This window comes from Mobula hypostoma, chromosome 6, assembly GCF_963921235.1.
Source record: "Mobula hypostoma chromosome 6, sMobHyp1.1, whole genome shotgun sequence".
Taxonomy (NCBI): Eukaryota; Metazoa; Chordata; class Chondrichthyes; order Myliobatiformes; family Myliobatidae; genus Mobula; species Mobula hypostoma.
In genome coordinates this window covers 126,964,038-126,990,636 of record NC_086102.1, presented here as the reverse complement: position 1 = coordinate 126,990,636, position 26,599 = coordinate 126,964,038, and the positions used below count along the sequence as shown (strand labels likewise).

Genomic DNA, 26,599 nt, shown 5'->3' with positions numbered 1-26,599 from the left:
GTAATTTGAGCCAATGTATCCACAGTCCCCATAAATAAGTGCCTTGTGCATGATAGATTAAATCAGAGTTAGGCAACCTTAAACACAAATCATTTTCTAGCATGTGTTATTCATTACTTTGAGGCAAAGCAAATTCAGAAACAAAGGTTCTGAACTTAAAGAGGGGTAACTTTGAAGGTATGAGACATGAATTAGCTAAGATAGACTGGCAAATGACACTTAAAGGATTGACGGTGGATATGCAATGGCAAGCATTTAAAGGTTGCATGGATGAACTACAACAATTGTTCATCCCAGTTTGGCAAAAGGATAAATCAAGGAAGGTAGTGCACCTGTGGCTGACAAGAGAAATTAGGGATAGTATCAATTCCAAAGAAGAAGCATACAAATTAGCCAGAAAAAGTGGCTCACCTGAGGACTGGGAGAAATTCAGAGTTCAGCAGAGGAGGACAAAGGACTTAATTAGGAAGGGGAAAAAAGATTATGAGAGAAAACTGGCAGGGAACATAAAAACTGACTATAAAAGCTTTTATAGATATGTAAAAAGGAAAAGACTGGTAAAGACAAATGTAGGTCCCCTGCAGACAGAAACAGGTGAATTGATTATGGGGAGCAAGGACATGGCAGACCAATTGAATAATTTCTTTGGTTCTGTCTTCACTAAGGAGGACATAAATAATCTTCCAGAAATAGTAGGGGACAGAGAGTCCAGTGAGATGGAGGAACTGAGCGAAATACATGTTAGTAGGGAAGTGGTGTTAGGTAAATTGAAGGGATTAAAGGCAGATAAATCCCCAGGGCCAGATGGTCTGCATCCCAGAGTGCTTAAGGAAGTAGCCCAAGAAATAGTGGATGCATTAGTGATAATTTTTCAAAACTCGTTAGATTCTGGACTAGTTCCTGAGGATTGGATGGTGGCTAATGTAACCCCACTTTTTAAAAAAGGAGGGAGAGAGAAACCGGGGAATTATAGTCCAGTTAGCCTAACGTCGGTGGTGGGGAAACTGCAGGAGTCAGTTATCAAAGATGTGATAACAGCACACTTGGAAAGCGGTGAAATCATCGGACAAAGTCAGCATGGATTTGTGAAAGGAAAATCATGTCTGACGAATCTCATAGAATTTTTTGAGGATGTAACTAGTAGAGTGGACAGGGGAGAACCAGTGGATGTGGTATATTTGGATTTTCAAAAGGCTTTTGACAAGGTCCCACACAGGAATTAGTGTGCAAACTTAAAGCACACAGTATTGGGGGTAAGGTATTGATGTGGATAGAGAATTGGTTGGCAGACAGGAAGCAAAGAGTGGGAATAAACGGGACCTTTTCAGAATGGCAGGCAGTGACTAGTGGGATACCGCAAGGCTCAGTGCTGGGACCCCAGTTGTTTACAATATATATTAATGACTTGGATGAAGGAATTAAATGCAGCATCTCCAAGTTTGCGGATGACACGAAGCTGGGCGGCAGTGTTAGCTGTGAGGAGGATGCTAAGAGGATGCAGGGTGACTTGGATAGGTTGGGTGAGTGGGCAAATTCATGGCAGATGCAATTTAATGTGGATAAATGTGAAGTTATCCACTTTGGTGGCAAAAATAGGAAAACAGGTTATTATCTGAATGGTGGCCGATTAGGAAAGGGGGCGGTGCAACGAGACCTGGGTGTCATTATACACCAGTCATTGAAAGTGGGCATGCAGGTACAGCAGGCGGTGAAAAAGGCGAATGGTATGCTGGCATTTATAGCGAGAGGATTCGAGTACAGGAGCAGGGAGGTACTACTGCAGTTGTACAAGACCTTGGTGAGACCACACCTGGAGTATTGTGTGCAGTTTTGATCCCCTAATCTGAGGAAAGACATCCTTCCAATAGAGGGAGTACAAAGAAGGTTCACCAGATTGATTCCTGGGATGGCAGGACTTTCATATGAAGAAAGACTGGATAAACTGGGCTTGTACTCGTTGGAATTTAGAAGATTGAGGGGGGATCTTATTGAAACGTATAAAATCCTAAAGGGATTGGACAGGCTAGATGCAGGAAGATTGTTCCCGATGTTGGGGAAGTCCAGAACGAGGGGTCACAGTTTGAGGATAAGGGGGAAGCCTTTTAGGACTGAGATTAGGAAAAACTTCTTCACACAGAGAGTGGTGAATCTGTGGAATTCTCTGCCACAGGAAACAGTTGAGGCCAGTTCATTGACTATATTTAAGAGGGAGTTAGATATGGCCCTTGTGGCTACGGGGATCAGGGGGCATGGAGGGAAGGCTGGTGCAGGGTTCTGAGTTGGATGATCAGCCATGATCATAATAAATGGCGGTGCAGGCTCGAAGGGCTAAATGGCCTACTCCTGCACCTATTTTCTATGTCTCTATGTTTCTAAAACATAACTAGGTGTATTCAAATGCATAATTCCCATATTTTAAGTTTTTATGGCATTTATCCGGCCCACCGTCCGCTCATTAATATGCAATCCGGCCCACAGAGGCAAAAAGGTTGCCGGCCCCTGGATTACGTCATACAAACTCGAGCACCTTTAGGGGTTTTGGTGCCAGGCTAGCAGATTTTCTGGATTACTGCATGTTACTCCTACTGATACCCCAACATATTGTACTATTTCTTACATATTATGCTGCAGAATGATCCATTTTGCATTGAAGCCAGTGGTGAGTTTAAAGGCAGTAGGAAATAGACTTGCAACCTGTACCTGACTCCACAACTCATTCACAATGTGGTTCTCTGACATGTTCTCCTGACAAATCAACATGCCAAACGCCAAACCATCGGCATTCCCTAAAAGAAGCACCACGGAAGTGTAGAGGGTATCACAACACTATTATAGCTCTGTCTGTAACAGGTCACTGTAAATCCTCACCGTGGAATGCGTGGGTTTTTCCCCGGGGGCTCGTTTCCTACCACAGTCCAAAGACGTACCTGGTATGTTAATCAGTCACTGTCCCATGATTAGGTTAGGGATTGTTGTGGTGGTGGGGTTCAAAGGGCCTACTCCAAGCTGTGTATCTCTAAATAAAGGAATCCTAAATAAATGAATGCTGGATTACTGGAGTTTTGCCGAGGTTTGCCACAGAGACACCGATCATACTCAGCATTGTTTCCAATCCACTGGATAGCAAATAACAATCATACATTATGTAATAGAACTCATAATTTTATTTTGGTTTTTTTTTGCCATGGAACGAGATGTGGTGCAGACATGTAGTCTCTTTAAGGTACTTAACACATGGACAAAGATTTATTGCGGTCCTATATACCTTGCAGCAGAGAGTGTATCGAAATCACCCAGTCATTTTCTCCCTTTCCTCCCCCACCCACCCCCATACACCGAACTCACCGGTACGAAGCTTGTCAACCAGTGTTAATTGGACACTATTAAATTTTAATGTCTTTTGCATTTACAGGCGATCTCCTCCATGGCCAGATTGGCGATCTTACACAGAGAAATATCAACACTGAACATAAATTAGCCATATCATTTTTTTCTCTTTTAGTATGGTGATCTTTAATGAAAATAAACCCGGTGCTGTCATCTTACTAAAGATTGATTCAGACATTCAATTCATGGCATCTCATTAATAATTGTATATAAAAAACATTTCCTTCACGATTTTCAAGTATATAGCAGTTCAGTTCATACCATGTTTTCTATGTGGATAGGTGTGTGCAATACACATTTTTGCATAGTAAATAAAAAAAAATGTAGTTGTTAATCTTTCCTTCTTTCCCCATGCATCTGTCAGCATAGTCCTGCTGAGATTATTCTTGAATTTCTCAACGCAGATGATCCAAGCTTCATTATGTTACTACATGCAGCATCCCAGTAATAGCCAGGGTTTTTGTCATCGCTAGAATGACTAATGTTTATATATATTACAGAAGCAGCAGCTGTATAGGGGGAGGTATGGTGGGCAAGGCAGGTGCCCGTTCAGATGGCAAGGTGCAGATACTATCTAGGCCACTCTGACCTCAGTAGGTTGCATGCTGAGTGATCCCATTTTCTTGAGGTTACCAAGCCACAGAGAGGGACCTTGGACCGCCCAACCCTCCACAATTGCCCCAGAGTTCCTCAGAAATGAAGATTCAACTTCATTGCGGTGCCAGGTGCAACTCAGGAGAAAGGGGAAAAAACAAAAATTCTTATAGACATTTAAAAATAATACTTGTTTTTCAATTAGTTAAGAAAATGTTGATGGCAAAGATGGTATGACTGACAGTCAAGTGTCAGACAATTGTGTCACCTGAAGCTGGGTGTCACAAAATTGCTGGGGGACTGGTAGGGGATTTGGGGCAGTTTGCTGAGCAGAGTTCAGGATGCAAACCCCCTAAGAAAACTGGGGCAGCTCTGGAGTAAATAGCCTTGTAATGGCTTGGAAACACAATGGAGCATCATCTAAGGATACTTTTCACTGGTTTGGGTGAAGTTGTCCAAATGTTCTTGGCAAGGAGAATTGGTTTCTTCCTCTGCTTGCTTTCAGGACTAGGCATGATGATTGGGACAGTCAATCACTGGGTTTATCTCACTAATGTGGCAAGTTGGCCTGATTAATGGTTTGCCAAGGGACAGACTGCTGTTGTCATCTGCAGCAGAAACACAACCCTATCTCATTCAGCTCTAAAGTTCTGGTAACAGTGCACCCTCCGTCACTGGCACACACTGGCTCCTAGCACTTGCAGGATTCACCCAGTCTCTTTACTAGCATTTCCTGGTTCCATGACTTCCACCATTCAGCAGGACAAGGGCAGCAGACATGTGGGAAGATCATCTCTTCCAGTCCCACAACAAACTGATACATTAAGAGATCATCATCATTTTCCTGTTCCTGGCTCAATATCCAGGAACTTCCCAAGAAGGGCTCCCAGCCCACAGATTGCAGCAGTTCAATAGAATCGTTCACACTACATCAAACCAGAATGAGTAATCAAAGATGGCTTTAGCACTTCTGTTCATACATAGAACTAATATTCTCTAATATGTCCTACATTTTTAAACCACACTTTACATTCTAGACTGAAATACTTATCACATCCACGAAGACTCTGATTTGGTGAGTGCCTGTCCCTTTAAGAAGGCTGGTTAATGGCTGCGCTGGAGGAAGGATATGGAGCTTGTCCATTTTGCATTCACACTCAGCCCTCGACTCTCTGCGTCCCAAGTGGGACGTGAGATACTCTCTGTAACACAGCTCTTGTCAAACCCTGGTTTAGGACTGGGATGACTCAAATTGGAGGCAAAAATCTATCAGCTGGGCAGCAACTACTCTAGCTACAGTGTACACTGACTCTGGAAGAGCTCCACTGGTGATTTCCGACATGGATACAATACAGCCGCATACAATAACAAGAGCATCGCTTAATCTAATGAGACACTACCTGACAGCATTGCCAGTGTGCAAATCCTGTCTGTTCAGTTCCGAGCACCCTGAGTTAATTACCAAAGTTGCTTAAAGGGAGAGTACATTTTTGAGTTTGAACTGGAAACATAAAAGAGAGGACAGATCCCGATGGAGAGATGGTTATTCTGCAACGTCACTGCACTTGCCAATCCCCCACCATCTGCGGCCTTTCTACTGACAGCAACGGAATAAAACTAAACAATATTCACTTTTGATTTTTTTTTTAAGTTCAATGGCTACTCTTCCTTTCCACTGGCACCCAACAGTACTAATTGACACCCATGCCATAGAGATGCCTTACCGTGCATAGTGCAGTGTGATGTGCTCAGAAAGTGAACAGAAAACTATTGGGTCACGCACAGTCCAATGGGAGCATGAAATGTCATTGACTAATCCAGGCTTGCAGTTCTTATGAAGGCAGAATGAAATAGAAGAGGGATACATCAACAATTTACTTACATTTTCCTTGTACTGTACATAGTGTAAGTAAATAATTTTTCCATCGATTAAAGGAGCTGCATTTTTTTTTGGTTCCAGAAACATCACAGCAGAACTAAAATGATCTAGCAACCTGTATTATTGGGCATTCACAATTGAGTGTCAGTACATTACTTCCTCAGTTTTCCAAAGAGGACTGGCAACCTCTTTTAAGCTGATCCAGGCAGAATACGTAACACGCTGTGGGTGGGATAAAGCTTCAGTGAAACCCCATATATAAAGTTGTAGTCATTCAGCATGAAGTAAGGGAGTTGACATTCACCTGGAATAATGACCAAGCATTAAAAAAAAACACCTGCTTATAGACTGACACTAAATACACAGCAGTGAGAAAATCTATACAACCTATATCATTTCCCTTTGACAGAGTGTCCTATTGCTGCCCCAGTTATAAACCAGATAGAAAATAAATCTGTGGCAGCTCACAAACTGCTGAGATGAACCTGAGATTGGATGGAGATAGCGACCGTTTAAGCTTCCATGGAAATACAAAATGTGCTGTGAAGACTTCTGTCGACAGGTGCCGCAACGCTAACTCCTTCCCTCTGATTTTGTTTTTTGTGTGTGTGTTTTATTTGTTTCACTTCCACGCTGGTACCGTTGGAAAGAGAATACCAAGCGTGTGGAAGAGCGTTGCCTGCTCCGGGAACCAAAGTAAAAAGGAAAAGGAACCCCATGCGCTGCAAGATCTCGGGCAATGTTGAGTTTATGGTCACCAGCCTCCTTAGTGTCACAGCAGGCTTCCAGGAGGTGTGGAGGAAGTCCAGTTTTCCTCAACTATACTCTGACCAAGAAAGTACTTGGAGCCCACCCCTTCCCCACCTCACCCTCCCAAGAGATCTGTGGAGGTTGGTGGCGAGGGGTGGTCAGCTGGGGAAGAATTGAGAGAAAAAGGGCCACGCTCTGGCTGCCGAGTTTGTTTCCACCTCCCCTCGTCACAAGTGGAGTGCAAGTTATGAGACAACACTGTGTACTGGCCCTGCATTCCTGTGCGCCAAGCCATGACAGTTTATGCTCAGTAGTCGTACCCAGAATCCAAAGGGGCAGAGTCCAGGAGGTGGCGCTTGGTCTCTCTTCATATCGCACCAGCCTGGCTGGGGTCATATCTTCTCTTCTTGACATTTCTTGCGAACGCAGGGCACAGAGAAAACACAATCAGGGAGGGGATCAGGGCAGTGGAGGAAGAGAAACCATATTAGTAAGTGCACAGTTAGCTTGCATTCTAGTGCACTGTCTTCAGAGTACAGTCACTCCTTCAGCCTAAAGCCCTTTGTATTACAATGAAGGCCATAGAAGACAAAAGTAGGATGAAAACAATTGGTTGTGGACGGAGGTTTAAAGCACATAAAAATCTAATTATGATAAATCTCAGTATTAGGTTTTAATGCTTTTTTCTTACTTTCAATTGGTAAAGCTCAGGAGAACTATGAGTACAAATGAAGCGAGTACTGTGGTATCTCATCTGTTGCCCCAGAGCACTGCTGATTTGGTGCCTAGAACGTTGGGGCCGGGGGGGGGGGGTATAATCCCTCCAGTTCTCCCTTCCTCCTTGTGCAGGACAGCAGGGGGAAGCTGAGTGACTCCTCCCTGTGCTTCTCCACAACCACCAGTAAACATGCCAGCTCAACAAGCAGCTGCGTCTCAGTTACAAACCAACGCACTCTGCCGCTCTAGGGTGCGACAGGTTTGGAGACCAACTGACCAGGTCAGGACCCCCGGCCCCTTTGTGCTTGGGCGACTGATACTGTTTTTCCCTCCTTCCTTCTTTGCAACCTGTCACTTTGTGCTTTACCGTCAACAGCCAATGTCTCTGGAAAAGGCCAATCAATGGCTTTGCTTGGGATTCATTGCTTGGGGCTTCTCATTTCGGACTACTTTAGACTGAAGGATTTCTGTACAGCAGAGGCAAAGCCCAGCAGCACGACACAATGAAGATTACACTTACACACCACATCTATGGTTGGATCCCTAGAAAATGGACAAGCCGTGGCCTTTACATGTTGGATACTGGAACTGACTGGCTTCAAGTTACCCATCTCCCTCCCCTTGGAAATTTAACGCTGATACCGGCTGTCCATTCTCCTGGGAGAAAGGAGGAGGAGTGGGAGGAAATAATTTTTTTCAAACAGCAAGACATCACAAAGCAATGAAGGGATGTGCTCCAACCTCCCCAGACTCTGGCTTTATGTGGGGCATATAAGCAAGGCCTCATGCTAAGGCATCTCTACCTATTACTGTTTTCTCCTTCCTCTAAAACATGCCCAATACCATTAGAAAAGGCATGCAAAACAAAACCTGGAGAGGGTGTGATTTTAACGAGTGAGAAGTGACTGAAAGAAGATACCAGAGATCATGAACTCTGTGGACAATCAAGAGTTAACGTACAATTCCACCAAGTTTTGCAATTAAGACAATTTCATTCTGCAACTACTTCTTGCCGTGATCAAGCCTTACCGCAGATGAGGCAAGTCTCGAGGTATAACAGGAGCTGTTAGTCTTTCAGTACTGGTCACATCTTTGTACCAGCAACTCAGGAGAAAACCATCAGCAAGTTGAAAATGCTGTGTGCTCTTCTTTATTTTTAAATACATTTGTATATTGGTTATAAAGCAAACAGCTGAAGGAAAAAAAGCTGTTTTGACAGTTTATTATCCACCTATATCATGCACATTTATTAATTTTTTAGGTGGGGAGGTAAACAGTGATATGAGGTAGACCAATGGCAGAAGAGACAAAGCAGTGAGAAACAGAACATGATTCTAATGAAAACTCCAGGGTTTCATCCTATTGGAGTTGCCAGTGATATTTGTAGAGTGCCTATTCTCCCATATTGAAGCTCAACGTAGTGTCTTCTTCACCCGTGAGATCCCTGGCGACTTTAATGCCTTTAAAAGGGACTCTATGATCTGATGCTGCAGCCCAGATCAGTAAGGCTGGCAAATGTGTTCTACGGCTCAGTTACACAGCTGGATCTTCAACACATCTAAGTAAACAGTAACACATTTTGTTCACCTTTCAAACAGGACGGTAAACTAATTTGCCAAGGTTAAAATCAGCTGTCATAGAGTCCTTAAGCAGCAATACCAACTCTTACCAAGTATCCATCAGTCAAATGTGTTTCGATAAACTCAGTGAACATTCACATGGCTACTGAGGCTACCACTCCCAACCAGTCTCACCAGGAAGAACCTATATTCCAGACATAAAATTCCAAAGGAGACATATTTTCCAGGCAACAAATCTCTCTGCTGTTCTGGGATTTCCCTCGTAAGTGCAGATACATTACTGTCTTATTGTCAAATGAATTAAACAGCTCTTCCCTGACACTGGGCCACGTTAAAACACTTTGGAGGTCATCTTCTTGTGACTGTTATGCATAGCAAGGTCTTACCAACCATAATAACCAGCTGGTTTTATTAAGCAATCTGAAATAATGCCATGGAAGCTTTAGTTCCACCTTCCCCCCCCGCCCCGCCCACCCCGGGAGTAAGGGTCTCAACCTTAAAACTAACCTAAAAGCCTACATATTACACAGAGCAGTACTCCTTCACTGTGAGATTTTGTGGATTTGGTGTGGCCTCTACCTCCAAGGCTTTGTCCTGCTCTCCAAATCTTCTCCCTGCGTTCTTTTACTACGAAGCCATGATAGGGCTAGGTTTACACCATTTTAACAGTTTAGGCCACAAGTCATTGGAACAAAGAAGCTCATTAGTTAAAGGAAGCAGCTAGACAGCTGTTCAACAACTAGAGTTTGAGAATGCTGGCAATGCACTATGGGAGTGATGTGGATAGAGGACTATAGATGGAGGATCCTGACCTCCGGCACTGTGTGGAGTTTGCACGTCCTCCCACGTGGGTTTACTCTTGGTGCTCCAGTCTACTGCCACCTCCCACAGATACATGGATGGATAGGTTAACTGGGCATTGTATATTGGCCCCTGTATGCAGTTGAGTAGTAGAATGTGGCGGGGTCGGGGCAGGGAAGACGCGGGGAGAATAAAAACAGGATTAGTGTAAGACTGCAGTGAATTGTTGCACTGAAATTCCTATTTTCATACTGTACGATTCTATTGACTCCAGCAATATACTACCAAGGGCAGTAAATGCTAGCCTGGCCAGTGATGCCCAGATCCCAAAAGCAAGTACCTTTAAATGGAATGGCACTATACAGACACTGCCTAACACAGTGGGGGGATGCAGCGTAGGTTTTGCATACTCCAGGGACCAGAACTCTATGTGCAAACATCACCAGACCCCCCCCCCCCCAAAGAGTGGACGCAATCCCATTCTCCGTACACCTCCTGCAAATACAGTAGTTCAGCAGCACCTAAACAACATCATTACCTGGTAAACTATCCCACGGTGCTAAACAGGAGTGCAATCAGACAGAGGGGGAAAAAAACTGATCCTGACCCAAAGGATCAAAATCCTGGCCAATGAACAGAGCAATGGAGTTCTAGGAAAGCTGGAATTTACGGAGCACTAGGATTACAGAGTGTGGTGTGGAAAGGGAGAAAGTAATGGAGCTGAGGAGGAGCAAATAAATGGGGAAATTTGACAATGAAGTTGAAGGCAAGGGCTTAGGGTGAGATCCTGCAGGCCTGGATCTTCTGGGATTGAGGTGGTCTAATCTATTAGCTTTCCTGCGGCTCTCCCTCTGATAGAGGGCAGCAGTTGGTGAAACCAGAAGGAAATGACAGTTTGTTTTAATCCTCTCCTTTAGCCAGAGGGTAAATCTGTGGAATTCATCACCACAGATGATTTTGGAGGCCAAGTCATTAGGTATATTTAAAACAGAGGTTGACAGATTCTTCATTAGTAAGGGCATCAAAGGTTACAGGGAGAAAAGAGGAAAATTGGGTTTGAGGGGATAATAAATCAGCCATGATCGAATGGTGGGGCAGACTCGATGGGCCGAATGGTCTAATTCTGCTCCCATGTCTTATGGTCTTCATGTATGGTTTTCCAAGTCATGTGGGAAAACTGGGAATCACGCTAATGGATCCATCAAATCTGGCAAATTGCCAAAGCTTCCTGGCACTTTCAAGAGCATTCATGTTTAGAAAGTTCCACAAAGGTTCATCGGAAAACCATCTGAATGTGCCTATTCTGTGCTCCATGAGTTGATGCAGCCTGTTTCACAAAATCCTCAAGGAGGCAACAAATTCTGGTGGCACAGTGGCACAGCTAACAGAGCTGCTGCTTCACAGCTCCAGGGACACAGGTTCAATCCTGACCTCAGATGCTGTCGGTGTGGAGTTTGCATGTTCTCCCTGTGAACATGAAAGTTTCACCATGGTGCTCCAGTTTCCTCCCACGTCACGCAGATGTAGATTAATTGGCCACTGTAAAATTGCCCATACTGTGTAGGTGAGAAGTAAAATCTAGGTGGAGTGGATGGAAATTTGGGGAGAATAGGTAACATGGAAATTAAAGGTGTCATGGAACCATAGAACATTGAGCACAACAGGACAGTACATGCCCTTTGTTCCACGATGTTGTGTCACCATTTTAACCTGCTCTAAGATCAAGCTAACCATTCCCTCCTACACAGCCCTCCATTTTTCTATCATTTATTTGCTTATCTAAGAGTCTCTTAAATGCCCCTAATGTATCAGCTTCTACCACCATCTATCTATCCTCACACCCACCGCTCTCTGTGTAAAAAAAAACTACCTCTGACTCCCCCCTCTCTATACCTTACTCAAATCACTTTAAAATTATGTTTCCTGGTATTAGCCATTTATGCCCTGGGAAAATGTGTCTGGCTATCCACTCGATCTAAGCCTCTATCAACTCACCCTTCATTGTCCTTCACACCAAAGGGAAAAGCCCTCGCTCCCTCAATCTACGCCCAAAAGACATGCTGTCTAGTCCAGGCAGCATCCTGGTAAATCTCCTCTGCATCCTTTCTACAGCTTTCACATTCTTCTTATAATGAGGCAACCAGATCTGAATACAGTACTCCAAGTATTGTCTAACCAGTGCTTTATAGAGCTAAAATATTGCCTCATGGCTCTTGAATTCAATCTCCCAACTAATGAAGGACACCCATCATACCTTTTCAACCACTCTATCAACAGATGCATTTCTCAAAAGGAAATATAGCATTGCCACTGAAGTTGAACACCATAAATAAATGCTAAAAATACATTTTCCTCCAATTAGATACCATCTGCTTTTCTGTGTTTGCCTTTTGCACCTCATTGCTAGAAAGTTTCTTCCAGTTCTGGTTCTGCTTTCAGTGCTTCTTTCACAGTCCACCAACTGGGATCTTCTTTCACTCCCTGATTCTCCTGCTGTTTTTCCTGTCCAAACCTCTCCTGTGTACTGCCTTTCGACTGCACTCTTCTCCACTCTCACCCACTGTTTTCTGTCTTACTTCTGCAGATTTTGATTCTGCCTCGGACACTCTGTCCAGCCATGCAGTCCACGACTAAACAGAAGCTGGGAGAGGAGCACCATGGTTACACTCGACACCTTTTACTTTGGGCTCCCTGCAAGTCAATCTTGGAGATCTTTAGGATCTGATAGCCCACACGGCAGAAAATCCCAGGGATTCCTTGTTTGGCTCGATAATCTGCTGCAGCAAGATCTGAGAAATGGGAACGATTGGAAATACTCAAAGAAACAGTCAGGATCAAGCCCAGTTCGAACTTAACCTCTGGTGCTGTCTTAAATGGAGTTTGACATTCTGCTTGTGGCCATGTGGGTTTCCTCCCACACCCCAAAGACATGCTGCTTGGTTAACTGGCCACAGTAAATTGTCCCTGATGTAGGTGGGTGGAAGCACAATTAGGACAAAATGATGGACATGAGACAGTGAATAGGTCATTGGGAATTAAGTGAGGGGAAAATGACTAATCGAGTTGCTCCAAGAGCCAGCGTAAATTTGACAGGCCCAAAGGCCTCCTGTATGTCACAAGAAGAAAAAATATGAAATGTCAAATTTATATTCTCAAATTGTTTCCATCAATGAATTAACTTTGCACACTACAACTGCTGTGGTGCTTCCAGTACGTAACAGCAGTCAATTTACTCAGCGAAGTGAAAAACCACCGGAAGCAACACAGTTCCAGATGCAACCAATTCTACAGGCAGTGATTCAATCTAAAACCACACAAGACCAGAAGACCATAGGAGCAGAATTAAGCTATTTGGCTATTGCATCTTCTCTGTCATTTCATCATGGCTGATCCATTCTCCCTCTCAACCCCACTCTCCTGCCTTCCCCCCATATCCCGTCATGCTCTGTCTAATCAACTATCTATCAACCTCTGCCTTAAATGTACCTAAGGACTTGGCCTCCACAGTTGCCTGTGGCAATGAATTCCACAGATTCACCACTTTCTGGCTAAAGAAATTCCTCATCTCCATTCTAAAAGGACGCCACTCTATTCTGAGGCTGTGTCCTTTGGTCTTAGACTCCTCCACCACAGGAAACATCCTCTCCACATCTATTCTAATGAGGCCTTTCAACATTCCATAGGTTTCAGTGAGGTTACTCCTCATTTTTCTGAATTCTAGTGAGTTCAGGCCCAGAACCATCAAACATTTTTCATATGATAAGCCTTTCCCAGAATCATTTTCATGAACCTCCAACGAATCCTCTCCAATGTCAGCACATCCTTTCTTAGATAAGGGGCCCAAAGCTGCTTACAACACTTCAAGTGAGGCCTCACCAGTGCTTTACAGGGCCTCAACATTACACCTTTGCTTTTATATTCTAGCCCTCTTAAATTGAAAGCTAACATCACATTTGCCTTCCTCTCCACCATACCTTTAGGGAACCCTGCACAAGGACTCCCAAGTCACTTTGTGCCTCAGATTTTTGAGTTTTCTCTCCATTTAGAAAATAGTCTACCCATTTATTTCTTCTACCAAAGTGCATGACCATATATTTCCCCAATGCTGTATTCCATCTGCCACTTCTTTGCCCATTCTCCTAATCTAATTCCTTCTGTTGCCTCTCTACTTCCTCAAAACTACCTCCGCCTATCTTCGTATCATCCACAAAATTTGCAACAAAGGCATCAATTCGGTCATCCAAGTCATTTATATATAATGTAAAAAGAAATGGTCCCACATAGACCCCTGTGGAACTGGCAGCCAACCAGAAGAGGCTCCCTATATTCCCATTCTTTTCCTCCTGCCAATCAGCCAATGCTCTATCCATGCTAGTATCATTCCTGTAATACCATGAGCAGTTAACTTGTTAAGCAACTTCATGTGGCACCTTGTCAAAAGACCTTCTGAAAATCCAAATATATAACAATCACCAATTCTCCTTTGTCTACCCTGCTTGTTATTTCTTCAGACAATTCCAAAAGAGAGGAAACCATGCTGACTACAGCCTATTTTATCATGTGCCTCCATGTACCCAAAAGTCAAGTCCTTAACAACTGACCCCAACATTTTCCCAACCACTGAGATTAACTGGCCTATAATTTTCTTTCAACACACATCAAAGTTGCTGGTGAAAGCAGTAGGCCAGGCAGCATCTCTAGGAAGAAGTACAGTCGACATTTCGGGCCGAGACCCTTTGTCAGGACTAACTGAAGGAAGAGTTAGTAAGAGATTTGAAAGTGGGAGGGGGAGGGGGAGATCCAAAATGATAGAAGACAGGAGGGGGAGGGATGGAGCCAAGAGCTGGACAGGTGATTGGCAAAAGGGATATGAGAGGATCATGGGACAGGAGGCCCAGGGAGAAGGAAAAGGTGTTGTTCCTCTAACCTGAGTGTGGACCTATGCTCTGTCCGCCAGAGGAAGCAGGATCTCCTAGTGGCCACACATTTTAATTCCACGTCCCATTCCCATTCTGATATGTCTATCCACAGCCTCCTCTACTGTAAAGATGAAACCACACTCAAGTTGGAGGAACAACACCTTATATTCCGTCTGGGTAGCCTCCAACCTGATGGCATGAACATTGACTTCTCTAACTTCGGCTAATGCCCCACCTCCCCCTCGTACCCCATCCGTTATTTATTTATATACACACATTCTTTCTCTCTCTCTCCTTTTTCTCCGTCTGTCCCTCTGACTACACCCCTTGCCTATCCTCTGGGTTTTCCCCCCCTCCCCCTTTTCCTTCTCCCTGGGCCTCCTGTCCCATGATCCTCTCATATCCCTTTTGCCAATCACCTGTCCAGCTCTTGGCTCCATCCCTCCCCCTCCTGTCTTCTCCTATCATTTTGGATCTCCCCCTCCCCCTCCCACTTTCAAATCTCTTACTAGCTCTTCCTTCAGTTAGTCCTGACGAAGGGTCTCGGCCCGAAATGTCGACTGTACCTCTTCCCCGAGATACTGCCTGGCCTGCTGCGTTCACCAGCAACTTTGATGTGTGTTGCTTGAATTTCCAGCATCTGCAGAATTCCTCGTGTATATAATTTCCTTTCTTCTGGTTCTTTCCCTTCTTGAAGAGTGGAGTGACATTTACAATTTTACAGTCTTCTGGAACCATTCCAGAATCTAGTGAATCTTGAAAGATCATTACTAATGCCTCCACAATCTCTTCAGCCCCCTCTTTCAGAACTCTGGGAGTACACCATCTGGTCCAGGTTACTTATCTATCTTCAGACCTTTCCGTTTCCCAAGAACCATCTTCCTTGTAATGGCAACTTCACACACTTCTGACACCTGACACTCTTGAACTTCAACCATACTGCTAGTGTCTTCCACAGTGAAGACTGATGAAAAATCAGTTCTTCTGCCATTTCCTTGTCCCCCATTTCTATTTCTCCAACATTATTTTTCAGTGGTTCGATATCTGCGCTCGCCTCTCTTTTACTCTCTATATATCTGAAGAAACTTTTGCTATCCTCTTTAATATTATTGGCTAGCTTACTTTTGTATTCCACCTTTTCTTTCTTCATTACTTTTTTTAGTTGCCTTCTGTTAGTTTTTAAAAGCTTCCCTATTCTGCAGCTTCTTGCTAATTTTTGCTCTATTATACGGCCTTTCTTTGGCTTTTATGTTGGCTTTGATTTCTTTTGTTAGCCACGCTGCGTCATCTTGCCTTTAGAATACTACTACTTCTTTGGAAGAAAGATGAGGAGGACAAAGGTAAGGGTGTAGCAACCCCTCAATGAATCATCACACAAGATCAAAGCACCACTACAGGATATCATAGCAGAAAGTGTAAACCACGCAAATCACATTGTTCTATATATGGGCAAAAAAATGGGTATGTATTTCTCGCTTATGCATTGGCGCTGGTCCACATATTGTCCAATGCCTTCAAGTAGCTTGCATTTATATAGCACCTTTCAATAGCTGGATGCTTGCTAGCTAAAAGCTCGAAGGAAGGTCAGACCACAGACAAAGAGGATGTGTGCAAACAGTGCCAGTGGGAAGATGGAACGTTGGGGAGATTAACCAGGGCAGAGCACACAGTAAATGGCAGAGCCCTAGAATGTTGTTCAGCAGGCTCTCAGAGTGAATAGACTGCACTTCGGAGGGTGAGAGTAGGGGGTGAAGGTTTGGCTTTTCAGAAGATCAGAAAGGAAAGGGATCCATCAATAGATTCTGTAGGCTGAAGACCAGGACATTAAGTAAGTGGGGCTTGACTCAAGAAACATCCAAGTTGAGTCAGAATACAGTGCTCTTCAAATGCTGCCCTCACGAACTCACACAATTGCTGCCTTACCCCAAGTATTGGCACCACAGTCCAAATGCAACACAATGAGATGTCATTGAAACACACAAAATTCTGGATAGTGGAGATGCAGAGCTGATGTCTCCCTTGGGCAGGGTGTTTAGAATCACGATTCAGTTCAGGTTGCCATGCTGTAGGAAGGATATTATTAAGCTACAGAGAGTGCAGAAAAGATTCACAAGGATGTTACCTGGACTGGAGGGTTTGAGTTAGGAGGAGAGGCTGGATAGGCTCAGACTGTTTTCCCTGGAGCAGAGGCTGAAAGGTCACCTTTAGGATTTATAATATTATCATGGGTGTAGATAGAGCGGATGGTCATAGTCTTTTCCCAGCGTAGACGGAATAGGTTTAAGGTGAGAGGGGAAAAATTTAAAGGGAATCTGAGCGGAAAGTTTTCACACACAGAGGGTGATGGCATATGGATTGAGCTGCAGGAAAAAGTGATAGAAGTGCTTAAAATGACAATGTTTGAATCAACATATGGAAAGCTTTGGAGAGATATGGGCCATTTTCAGGCAAATGGGATTAGCACAGATGGGTGTCATGGTCAGCATGGACAATTTGGTCCGAGTGGCTCATTTCTGTGTTGTATAACTCTATGAAGTAGCAATCCCCAATTCAACAGAAGGGACTAGGCACTCATGACAGAGATGAGAAGGAATTTCTTCACCTCAAAAGTGGTGAATCTTTAGATTTCTTTGCCCAAGAGGAGAATGAAGCTTCAGTTGCTGAGTGTATTCAGGAGAGAAAATGATCTTGAGAGACTTAAGTTTAAAATAAATACAGGAGAGTGCACTAAATTAAAAGATCAATAATGAGCTTGAGCAGGCAGAATGAGCCAAATGACCAACTCCTGCTTCTATTTCTTAAGTTCTTCTTCAGCTTTTTCTCACTTTCTACCTTCCCACATTTCAGATACTTATTGAAAAGGTCTGAGGTAAGATGTTATCAGTTCACACAACCAGTTGTCATGACCTGTAAAGCACTGTCCTAAAACTAGTGAACCCAGTTTCGATAACAACTTTCAAGGGACTTCGATAAAATCTGAAAAGGAACCAGTTGTGGGGTAAAGAAAGTAGGAGGCAGGTCTGAAAGGACAGTCATGTCCAAAGAGTATAATCTCTATGGTATCTAATTCCATCATCATGGAAGATAATACAACAAACAAGAATTAGCATTCTATGACATAGATATCTAGCACCAGCAAGCCAGACCATCACTAATATTGGAGCACTCCTTTACTTATGATGTAACAACCTTAAAGTTGATCTAAACCTTAAAACAGAATAGCTCAGATTAGATGATAATAGAATCATGATAATAACCAGTGCTCACAATGATTCAGTTGTTTCCTAATCTCGCAGGAGACTCAGCTCGATCAAAATATTCTTAAATATATTTTCTGAGAGTACTGAGCTACCTATTTGAAAAGATCTACATATTAACTCCGTGTGTATGCGTGTGTGTGTGTGCACGTACACACACATGGGGCACAATATAATCCAGCAGAAATTTGTAGGACTTTTGATTACATAATGATAGTCAACAGCTGTGTCCTGCACATTTTAAAACAATTAATATATCACCTGAAAAGCTTGTGTATTTGCTGTCCACGTTCACTGATCTTATGTCCAAGTGTCTGAATTCACCATTCTTTGAACTTTTGACCGACTAGCTTCCCTTTCCTTTCCGACGTCTCCAAATATGTTGCATCTTCCTACATCAGAGGCTAATCCTACCATAATAAATTTACTTTGAACAACCATGTAATAGCAGGGGTAAGACATTCAGCCCCTCAACCTCACTCAAACCAAGGACCCCCAATCTCGGACTTACCTGCCTAAACTCCATAACCTTCCAACGAATTCTTTATAGCTCTCATCTCAGCATCCTCTCTGTAGTAGCAAATTCCAAAGATTTATAACTTGACAGCAGAAATTTCTCCTCATCTCAGTTTTGCAGTTGGCATTCCTTTTCCCAGAACCCACCCTTCCCAACATGAGTTCTAGACTCTCCCATTGTTTCCCTAACAAACCCCTTTAGGAACAAATCAATCTCTTTTCATTTATTTATCCAAATTCCAGAGTATACAACCTTTCTTCCCAAGACAATCCCTTGACTGGAGTGATTGAACTAGTGAATCTACAGTTCACTGCCTCTAAAGCAAGCATGACTCTGCTTAAACTCAAAACTGTATGCCATACTCCAAAAGTGAGTTCACCAAAACCCCTCACAGCTGGAACAAGGTCATTAACTGTCCTTGGCGTAATAACCATGGTTCCATGTTTCCGATTCTTTTATCCAGAGTTGAGGAATCAAGAACTAGAGGGTTCAAGTTCAAGACGAGAGGGTAAATATCCCTACCAAAATTATTCTAACTCCATTTACCACCACTCTAATATCACACTTAAGCTATTGATATCTTTTCTTCATAACCTACCCTCCCACCTTCCTTTGTATTATCAATTTACTTGACCTATTTCTATTCAAGACAAGGCACTGTAATTGTCCTTATTAATGTCCGGGCAGACTTGGACGTAACTGATGTCCTGTTCGCTTCCAGCATTTCTTCTGGCATTCACTTCGGTCCCCCCTCCTCTACTAAATGCTAACTGAGCAGCTTCAGTCATGGCATCTTGGGATATAGCCTCAAGTTTCGGGGGAGTACATTCAGGATGGAGATGAGGAGGAACTGCTTTTCCCAGTGAGTGGTGAACCTGTGGAATTCTCTGCCCAATGAAGCAGTGGAGACTACCACAGTAAATATATTTAAGACATGGTTGGATAGATTTTTGCATAGTAGAGGAATTAAGGGTTATGGGGAAAAGGTAGGTAGGTGGAGATGAGTCCATGGTCAGATCAGCCATGATCTTATTGAATGGCAAAGCAGGTTCGACGGGCCAGATGACCTACTCCTGCTCCTATTTCTTATGTTCTCTCCTGTCTGCCCTGTTCCCAAAAATAGAAATGAAATAGAACTAGGTCCTCTCATTTAGTTGCAGGTAAATGATACAGTACATCAGGGAAGATTCACACTCTCTTGGGATCTTTTAAATTCACCTGAAAGGGCAGACAGAGCCTTGAATCTGGGAGCACAAAGAAGCCCCATATAAATACTGGAAGAGCCCTAGCTTCATGCATACCACTCACCTCCCTGCTTCATCTGGCACCTCCTGCTCATCTGAGGTTCAAACTCCAGAAAAGCCTGGAGTGGGAGTAAATCATCCTCAGTCCTGAAGTACTGCCCAGAGAGCAGCAGATTCAGCACTCACACACTCCTCTGACAGTATGGCACTCCCTCGCCAGAGGGCTGCAGGCATTAGCCTGTACAGTATTCCAGTGTCGCGTGTTGAACCAACCCTATCCATTCACAATGGAATAAATTGTGAAGGTAGAAAAGGTATAAATAAAGAAACATTTCATGGGACACATGCTGCTAGATCTCCTGGGGGATAAATTTTGATATGCTTTGCCGTTCTTACTTTATAATGAGTGATTGGTTAAATAGAATTAACACAGCCCGGCAGCCTGTTGCTTGAATTTAAACTCCAGATAAATCATCTCACTTGAGAGCCTCTGAAGGAAAATGTGTTTCCCAATTTCCCCTGTCAGACACTTTCACCATTTGCTGGGTCAGCCTTCAAATTTCCCTTTTCTAAAGGGAACAGGTCTAGCCTATTCAATCCTTTCTCATGGTTATTAATCTCTCTGTTCTAGCAACACTCTTCCACTGCATCTTTTCCAACATCTCTGCACCCTTACCATACATCAGCAGTACAATAACCATTTCAGTACAAATGGTCCCATGTCAGAAGCACTAGAACATCTTGCTACTGGTGCAGCACCTCTGACTAGATCTTCCATGTTTCAAACCACTTCATATCAATACCTACAGTTAACATTTACATTTAAAGTGAGTCAAGAAACAAGTAAAATGTATTCAAATGTGCATCAAATTGGAAGAGCCAGATTTGGAATCCAAATCTTTTTGGGATTTTCAAGTCAAATAAACAGAATAAAAACAGAGAATTGTTTGATTAGGAAATATGAGTGAGTCTTCAAAAATATTAATTACTAATTATTGCTTCACTCTGGATGACCGTGCTGCATTCGAGAGACATAAAGCTTCTGAATAGGAACAAGGCAGAGGTTACAGATCTCTGCCTGCCTGCTGAGACTTGGAAGACTTTGAGCTAGCTTAGGCTACATTTGATATATGCCTCTGTTGGATCTGAAAAGACAAAGTCAGAAATTTTTCAGCAAGTTCTAGGAGAAAAATCAAAGAAGATACAAAATCAAGAATTAAGTTTCTCCTCTCCAGAAACAGAATAACTTCATATTCGGAGCCTTCCATTGTGCCTGGTACCACCAGGCCCTAACATCAATGGAACCAATTTACAGGAGTTTTCAGTCTGTGCTAATTACCTACTAAGTCTCCAAAAGCAGGAAAGATAAAATTAAATATAAAAAAATACAAAACCATGCCTACCATTTTCTTCTAAAATACAGAATCCATTCTTCAACAAAGTGTGTTTCTTTAACATAGGCTTCTTTAACGTGGAAGTTTTATTTAGAATTCCATCGCCTATCACCAGCCCCTCCATCTCAAGCATTCCCATGTTGCTTCTGATGTTACAGATTGCTCTCCAGCTTGGAAAAAGTGCTGGAAACAATTCAGTGCTTGAAGTACCACTAACAACTTACACAACAGTCTCAGAGTTAAAGCTTCAGGATTGCTCCGTAAATCTTTGTTGGGTTCTGAGCTCACTCTTTGGTGATATTGCCCCAAGACCTAAACACGTTGTCCTTGTTAAAGGACACCTCAATTGGAGAGTGACTGGCATACTTGCACAACCGTGATGAAGTATACAAGTAATTCCCTTAAGTATGATAACCACTCAGACTGGAAAAGTAATTTACTAAGTTATAAATATGTCTATGAGATTTATGAATATAATAAACCCATAGGGTCAATGACAAGGAGTGCAGCATTATTGCCAACTACAGTGTTATCCCTTGACTATATAACCAATATTACAACTGAGTATAAAGAAACAAACAGTACACCAATTCACTTTTCTTACTCCTAATATGTGCTCCCAAAATAAAAAGGTTTCTGTGCCTCTCTGTAAATTGTATATGCTTGTGCAGAATCTCAAGGCAACCAACGTTCACTCCTTCCCACACCCAACTATTGATCAAAGCATCAATAGCACTTTGCAGATGTGCTGGTTTACGGATACTGTAGAAAATACATAAATGATAATTAAACATGCACCAAGCTGAGCTGGGCCAGTCCAAATCGTCTGTGGTTCTGCTGCAGATTAGCCGATAGAGAAAGAATGCTTCTCTCTATATCTGGGCTAGATTTTAAAGTTTCAGAGAGAAACAGGAGAAAAATATATTTTAAACACTTTGTATTCATTTTAATAATCATTCATTCAGTCAGGATTATTCTTGTTTGGATCTTGCAGCAGAACCTCAAAACTTGGTGTTGTAAGCAGAAGGTAGTGCCATAGCTATTGAAGATAAGACATGCGACAATGCTTACTTAAAACCCCATCCTGTCCCCCCAAGGACAATAGCAGCCACCAGGATGGCGCCTGCGATGGACCCTATTATAAGATTGGTGGCGCTAGGACCTGTGATAAAGGATCATGGGAAGAAACAGCATAAGAACCAACCACCAAGGTACACTTGAGGGAAAACAATTTGTACTTATGCTAATTAGAAATGACTGCACATCAAACTTTTTAAATTTCACCGTTGAACACTACACCATGCAAAATACATATTGTTCATCAATGAAGTGACTCTCTTCCAGTCTATAGCTTAAAGGAAAAAGAGATTGGAGTTTTAAGTGACCCTTTGATCCAAAAGGGGAGTTCTCGAATGAAGACTGTGTTTAACTAAGGTGGCTAATGACAACTGTACAGCCACAGATATGCCCAACCACTTCTATGGCTTTCCAAGGTGTCAATAAAGAAAAGAGCAGCAGGTCAGAGAGAGCTACAGAGAACAAGAGAGGGTAAAATAAGAACAAGACTAAAAAGAAAGAAGTAGATTATGGAAAAAGAGGTGAAGAAAGAGTGAGCTCTTAGTAGTTATTTATGATTATTTAAAAGGTTAGGACAATACTCTTAAAAATATATTTCTTTTATATAAATATTTAACCTGTGCAGATATTTTCCTTGGGAATTTTCTTTTTTTTCTTTTTCTTTTTTTCTCAATAATAATGTTAAGTCTGCAGTTAAATGAAATGAATTAACTTAATAAAAATGTCAGAAAACATTTGTTAACAGATTTGAAAGCTGGGACATTCACAAGGCCATAACAAGCTCCTCCAATAACGGATTCACTAGCAACGGATTGGAAGAAGCTTTTTTAAAAGTTGGAGGGCACACCTTCCAGGGGTACACTAGTCCAATGCAACACTCTCACTTCAGCCATAAACTGGCTGAAACAGTGCCGCAACAAAAAAAAATAGCAATCACAGTTGCTATACTGACTCTGGACTGCATGGTGGTGCTTTGCAAGCTAAGGAGCTTGGAGAAAAAGGAATGCTCGAGCCCAGTGTGCAGTATGCTACACCCACCAACTCAATGGCCATCCGCGTCACTTCAATGGAAATGACAGCTGTGTGTGTGACAGAAGAACTTGGTTGTGCCAATACAGGAGTACAATTGGCCAGGCAACCCAGTGATTTCCTCTCATTCACAGTCAATTTGTAGAATCTAATTTAGTTAGAAGAAAATTGTATCAGCAATACTTAGTAAGTGACCGCTACGTTACCATTCACTGGTTACTCTGCTGTTTCATTTCATTTTGTTCCTGGTACTTGTTTTTTGTTTAACACCATACATTACTTGGTGGAGTGCCTGTGATCTTTGCAGTCTCTGCTGGGTGTAACTCCTGCAATTTGACCATGCACCAGTTGTGATCGCAAGAACAGATGGGCTTAAACATAAATCAGAAGGATGAAGCCTTTATCCCCATTCTCAATCCGATTAGAATTACTCTTGCAGATCTCGGCTGAGTAATTTGGAGGAGATGCGAGACCACAGGTCAGACCTTGGGCCAGTGTCCACCTCTCAACACCTAGTCTAGATGACTAGACTAGAACTTGGAGTGGGTTTCAAACGTCCTTGCCGCATTTCCTTCCACTGAGAGTTTCAATGCAAGAGGGCTTTGGGGCCTAGTCAGAGCTGGTTGCTTGGCAACCTGTTATACCTGACACACCTGAAAGCAGAAATAAAAGACTCAAGTACCATGCTACTGTGCCTTCCTTTGTACCTTTACTCATTATTTAAACCCCTCCCCCCTCTTTAATGCCCCACATGTCCCAGAAAGGAGAGGGTTTCAACACCACACAAGCAAAAAAATCACGTTACAGACGCGGGTCAATCACATGACGTAGAAATACAGTCAATCACACCAACAGAAAGCCAATAAGACAAAACGCACAGAGGCCTCAGGTTTAATGTGTACCACACACGCACACATATATACACACATACGTACACACATATACATACACACACACGCGCACACACACTGTCACCAATACCAATGACTTGGAGACCAAGAAGGATGCTTACTCTATTCCCCACCCAGTTCCTCCAAAAATCACCCCCAGAGCCAGAATGGTCCCTGCCACTGCACCTATCAGCCTGTTAGTGGCCAAGCTCACTGTGTAGAGGGAAAAAGGGATACTTTAAAGTAATACCATTAACAGATAAATGCTACAAGTCAAACATGTTTTAAAAAATTCAATTGTGTTTTTTATATAAATGCAGATCAAACAATTTTCACTCTTTTCAAAATGGAAAACAGGGTGACTGAAAACTAGTTTCCTGTAAGAACAGAATGGAAGAAGAAAGAACATTTTAAAGAAACAAACCAGTGTGTTAGCCCCCCACCCTACCCCCCACCCCCGCACTACCCCAAGTTGCTTAGTATGCATTTTCATTCAGGATCCAAATCAACAAATTCACAGAAAGGCATTTCGCTCCTACAGCGGCATGAAGCTCTTTAAACAAGACTGCATGCAAGCAAGGGTTACAGACAATGGTCAGTACAGGTAGGAAGTCCCCAGATCCCAGGGTAGCATAACAGGCAGAATTTTTTGTCTTTGCCAATCAATATCAAATGCATCAACAGAAACACAAATGGATGGGAAATTGCTGGGAGATTTTGAAAAATGAAATGAAAATGATCTTAATATTACTTTCTGCTCCAAAGGATGGTGTTTGTTGACTTTTCCCTTCCTGTATAAGCAACATGTTATCTTTTAACAGTCTTAACAGGTTTACCAAAACAAGCAGCGTTTTATATAGAAAAACACAACAGTCCAAATTTGGAGCACAAGTCTGTTCTGGATGCACGTGGGCTTTGGGGTGTCAGAGTTCACCTGCGTTCATCAGACCAGGAGCTGGGTTAACATTGGGGAATGGGCACTCTGCTACTCTCAACTCTTTCACCTCAAGTCTACCGCATTCTGTTGTAAGAGTCTTCCTGACTCAAGACTAATGAAAATATAACCACATAACCAGTATCTCACCAGCTCACACCTGAGGGCTTTGAGCTGAGTCTAGAAACCACCAAACCTAAATGAGGGTATTCTTTCTACTGCACTGATGCAACAGTGCCAAGCCTGATCCCGAATCTCACAGCAGCATTGCTGTGGACAATCAGTGCTGCTTATTGTTGAGCCAGAATTAGAGCAAGCACCAGGACAGGTTCTTGAAGATGAGAGACCTCAATCTCTAGGTGATGCCCTGAATTCACTCAGCGATGAGCCTCACCTCCCTTGTTTCTGTGTGAGGTAGCCACAGTGTTAACGGACCCCAATACACAAGAGACGTTAAAATATGAATTGCTGTCACTACACACGCCTGCCAGCTTCCACATGCAGAGGGCCTGAAAGGAACTGCACAAAGCAGGTTCTGCTCATGTTAAGCCACTGGCCTTTAAATTCCTTTGCTCCGTATAACAAAATACTTTGTACAGTGCAAAGGGACTTCCTATGAATCAATGGACTGAATGGCCTCCATCTCTATCATTATATGTATAGTACAAGTCGTCTACGATAAGAGTGATGTCTGAACGTTAATAAGCAACCCACTCTTTCTCTGTTTGGATTGAGTTGCCTGTCTTACTTTCCAGGTTCTAAGGCATCTAACATGGTGTATTTACAAAGTGGAGTGCAGTGTTTGAATTAACTTCCAGCTACAGTTTGCAAACTACCTGAATGATCCAACCTGTCGAACTTGTCCATGAACCTCACCAACACCAACCACACCCCCCTCATCCTCCATAGCCTGCACAAAAAGGATGAAGAAGATAATCAATAAACTCTTTCAGAGCCAAAGGAATATTGACATTGGGGAGATGAGAGGGGTTTAGAAGAGGCTGCCCGTCTATGGGTTGTACATCAGACTCATGTCTACAATGGTCAGAATGAGTGTGAGAAGTGACGAGCACACTCTCTTCCCAACCTTTCTCTGTTAACGCCACAAGAAGCCAGACTTCACTTCACGGCCTCCTCTACTGTCGAGATGAAGCCACACTCAGGTTGGAGGAACAACACCTTATATTCCGTCTGGGTAGCCTCCAACCTGATGGCATGAACATCGACTTCTCTAACTTCCGCTAATGCCCACCTCCCCCTCGTACCCCATCCGTTATTTATTTATATACGCACATTCTTTCTCTCTCTCTCTTTTTCTCCCTCTGTCCCTCTCACTATACCCCTTGCCCATCCTCTGGGTTTTTCTCCCCCTTCCCCCTTTTCTTTCTCCCTAGGCCTCCTGTCCCATGATCCTCTCGTATCCCTTCTGCCAATCAACTGTCCAGCTCTTGGCTCCATCCCTCCCCCTCCTGTCTTCCCCTATCATTTTGGATCTCCCCCTCCCCCTCCCACTATCAAATCTCTTCCTAGCTCTTCTTTCAGTTAGTCCTGACGAAGCGTCTCGGCCCGAAACGTCAACTGTACCTCTTCCTAGAGATGCTGCCTGGCCTGCTGCGTTCACCAGCAACTT

The 26,599-nt window shown here is 43.1% G+C and overlaps 1 protein-coding gene across 8 annotated transcripts in view; it reads right to left on the bottom strand.

Annotated features, from left to right (window-relative positions):
- Window positions 1-3,168: 3,168 nt before the first annotated feature.
- Window positions 3,169-26,599, bottom strand: part of LOC134348376 (disintegrin and metalloproteinase domain-containing protein 23-like) — a 169,278-nt gene continuing 145,847 nt past the window's right edge. For 3 of the 8 annotated variants that reach the window (XM_063051635.1, XM_063051637.1, XM_063051636.1), the window contains one exon: window positions 3,169-7,026. In XM_063051635.1, the coding sequence (XP_062907705.1) occupies window positions 6,680-7,026 (347 nt within the window). In that variant the 3' untranslated portion in view covers window positions 3,169-6,679. Of the gene's footprint in view, window positions 7,027-22,110; window positions 22,202-24,157; window positions 24,249-24,336; window positions 24,413-26,599 lie in introns of those variants that run through there. The other 5 variants (XM_063051641.1, XM_063051638.1, XM_063051639.1 and 2 more) reach the window with 5 other exon arrangements.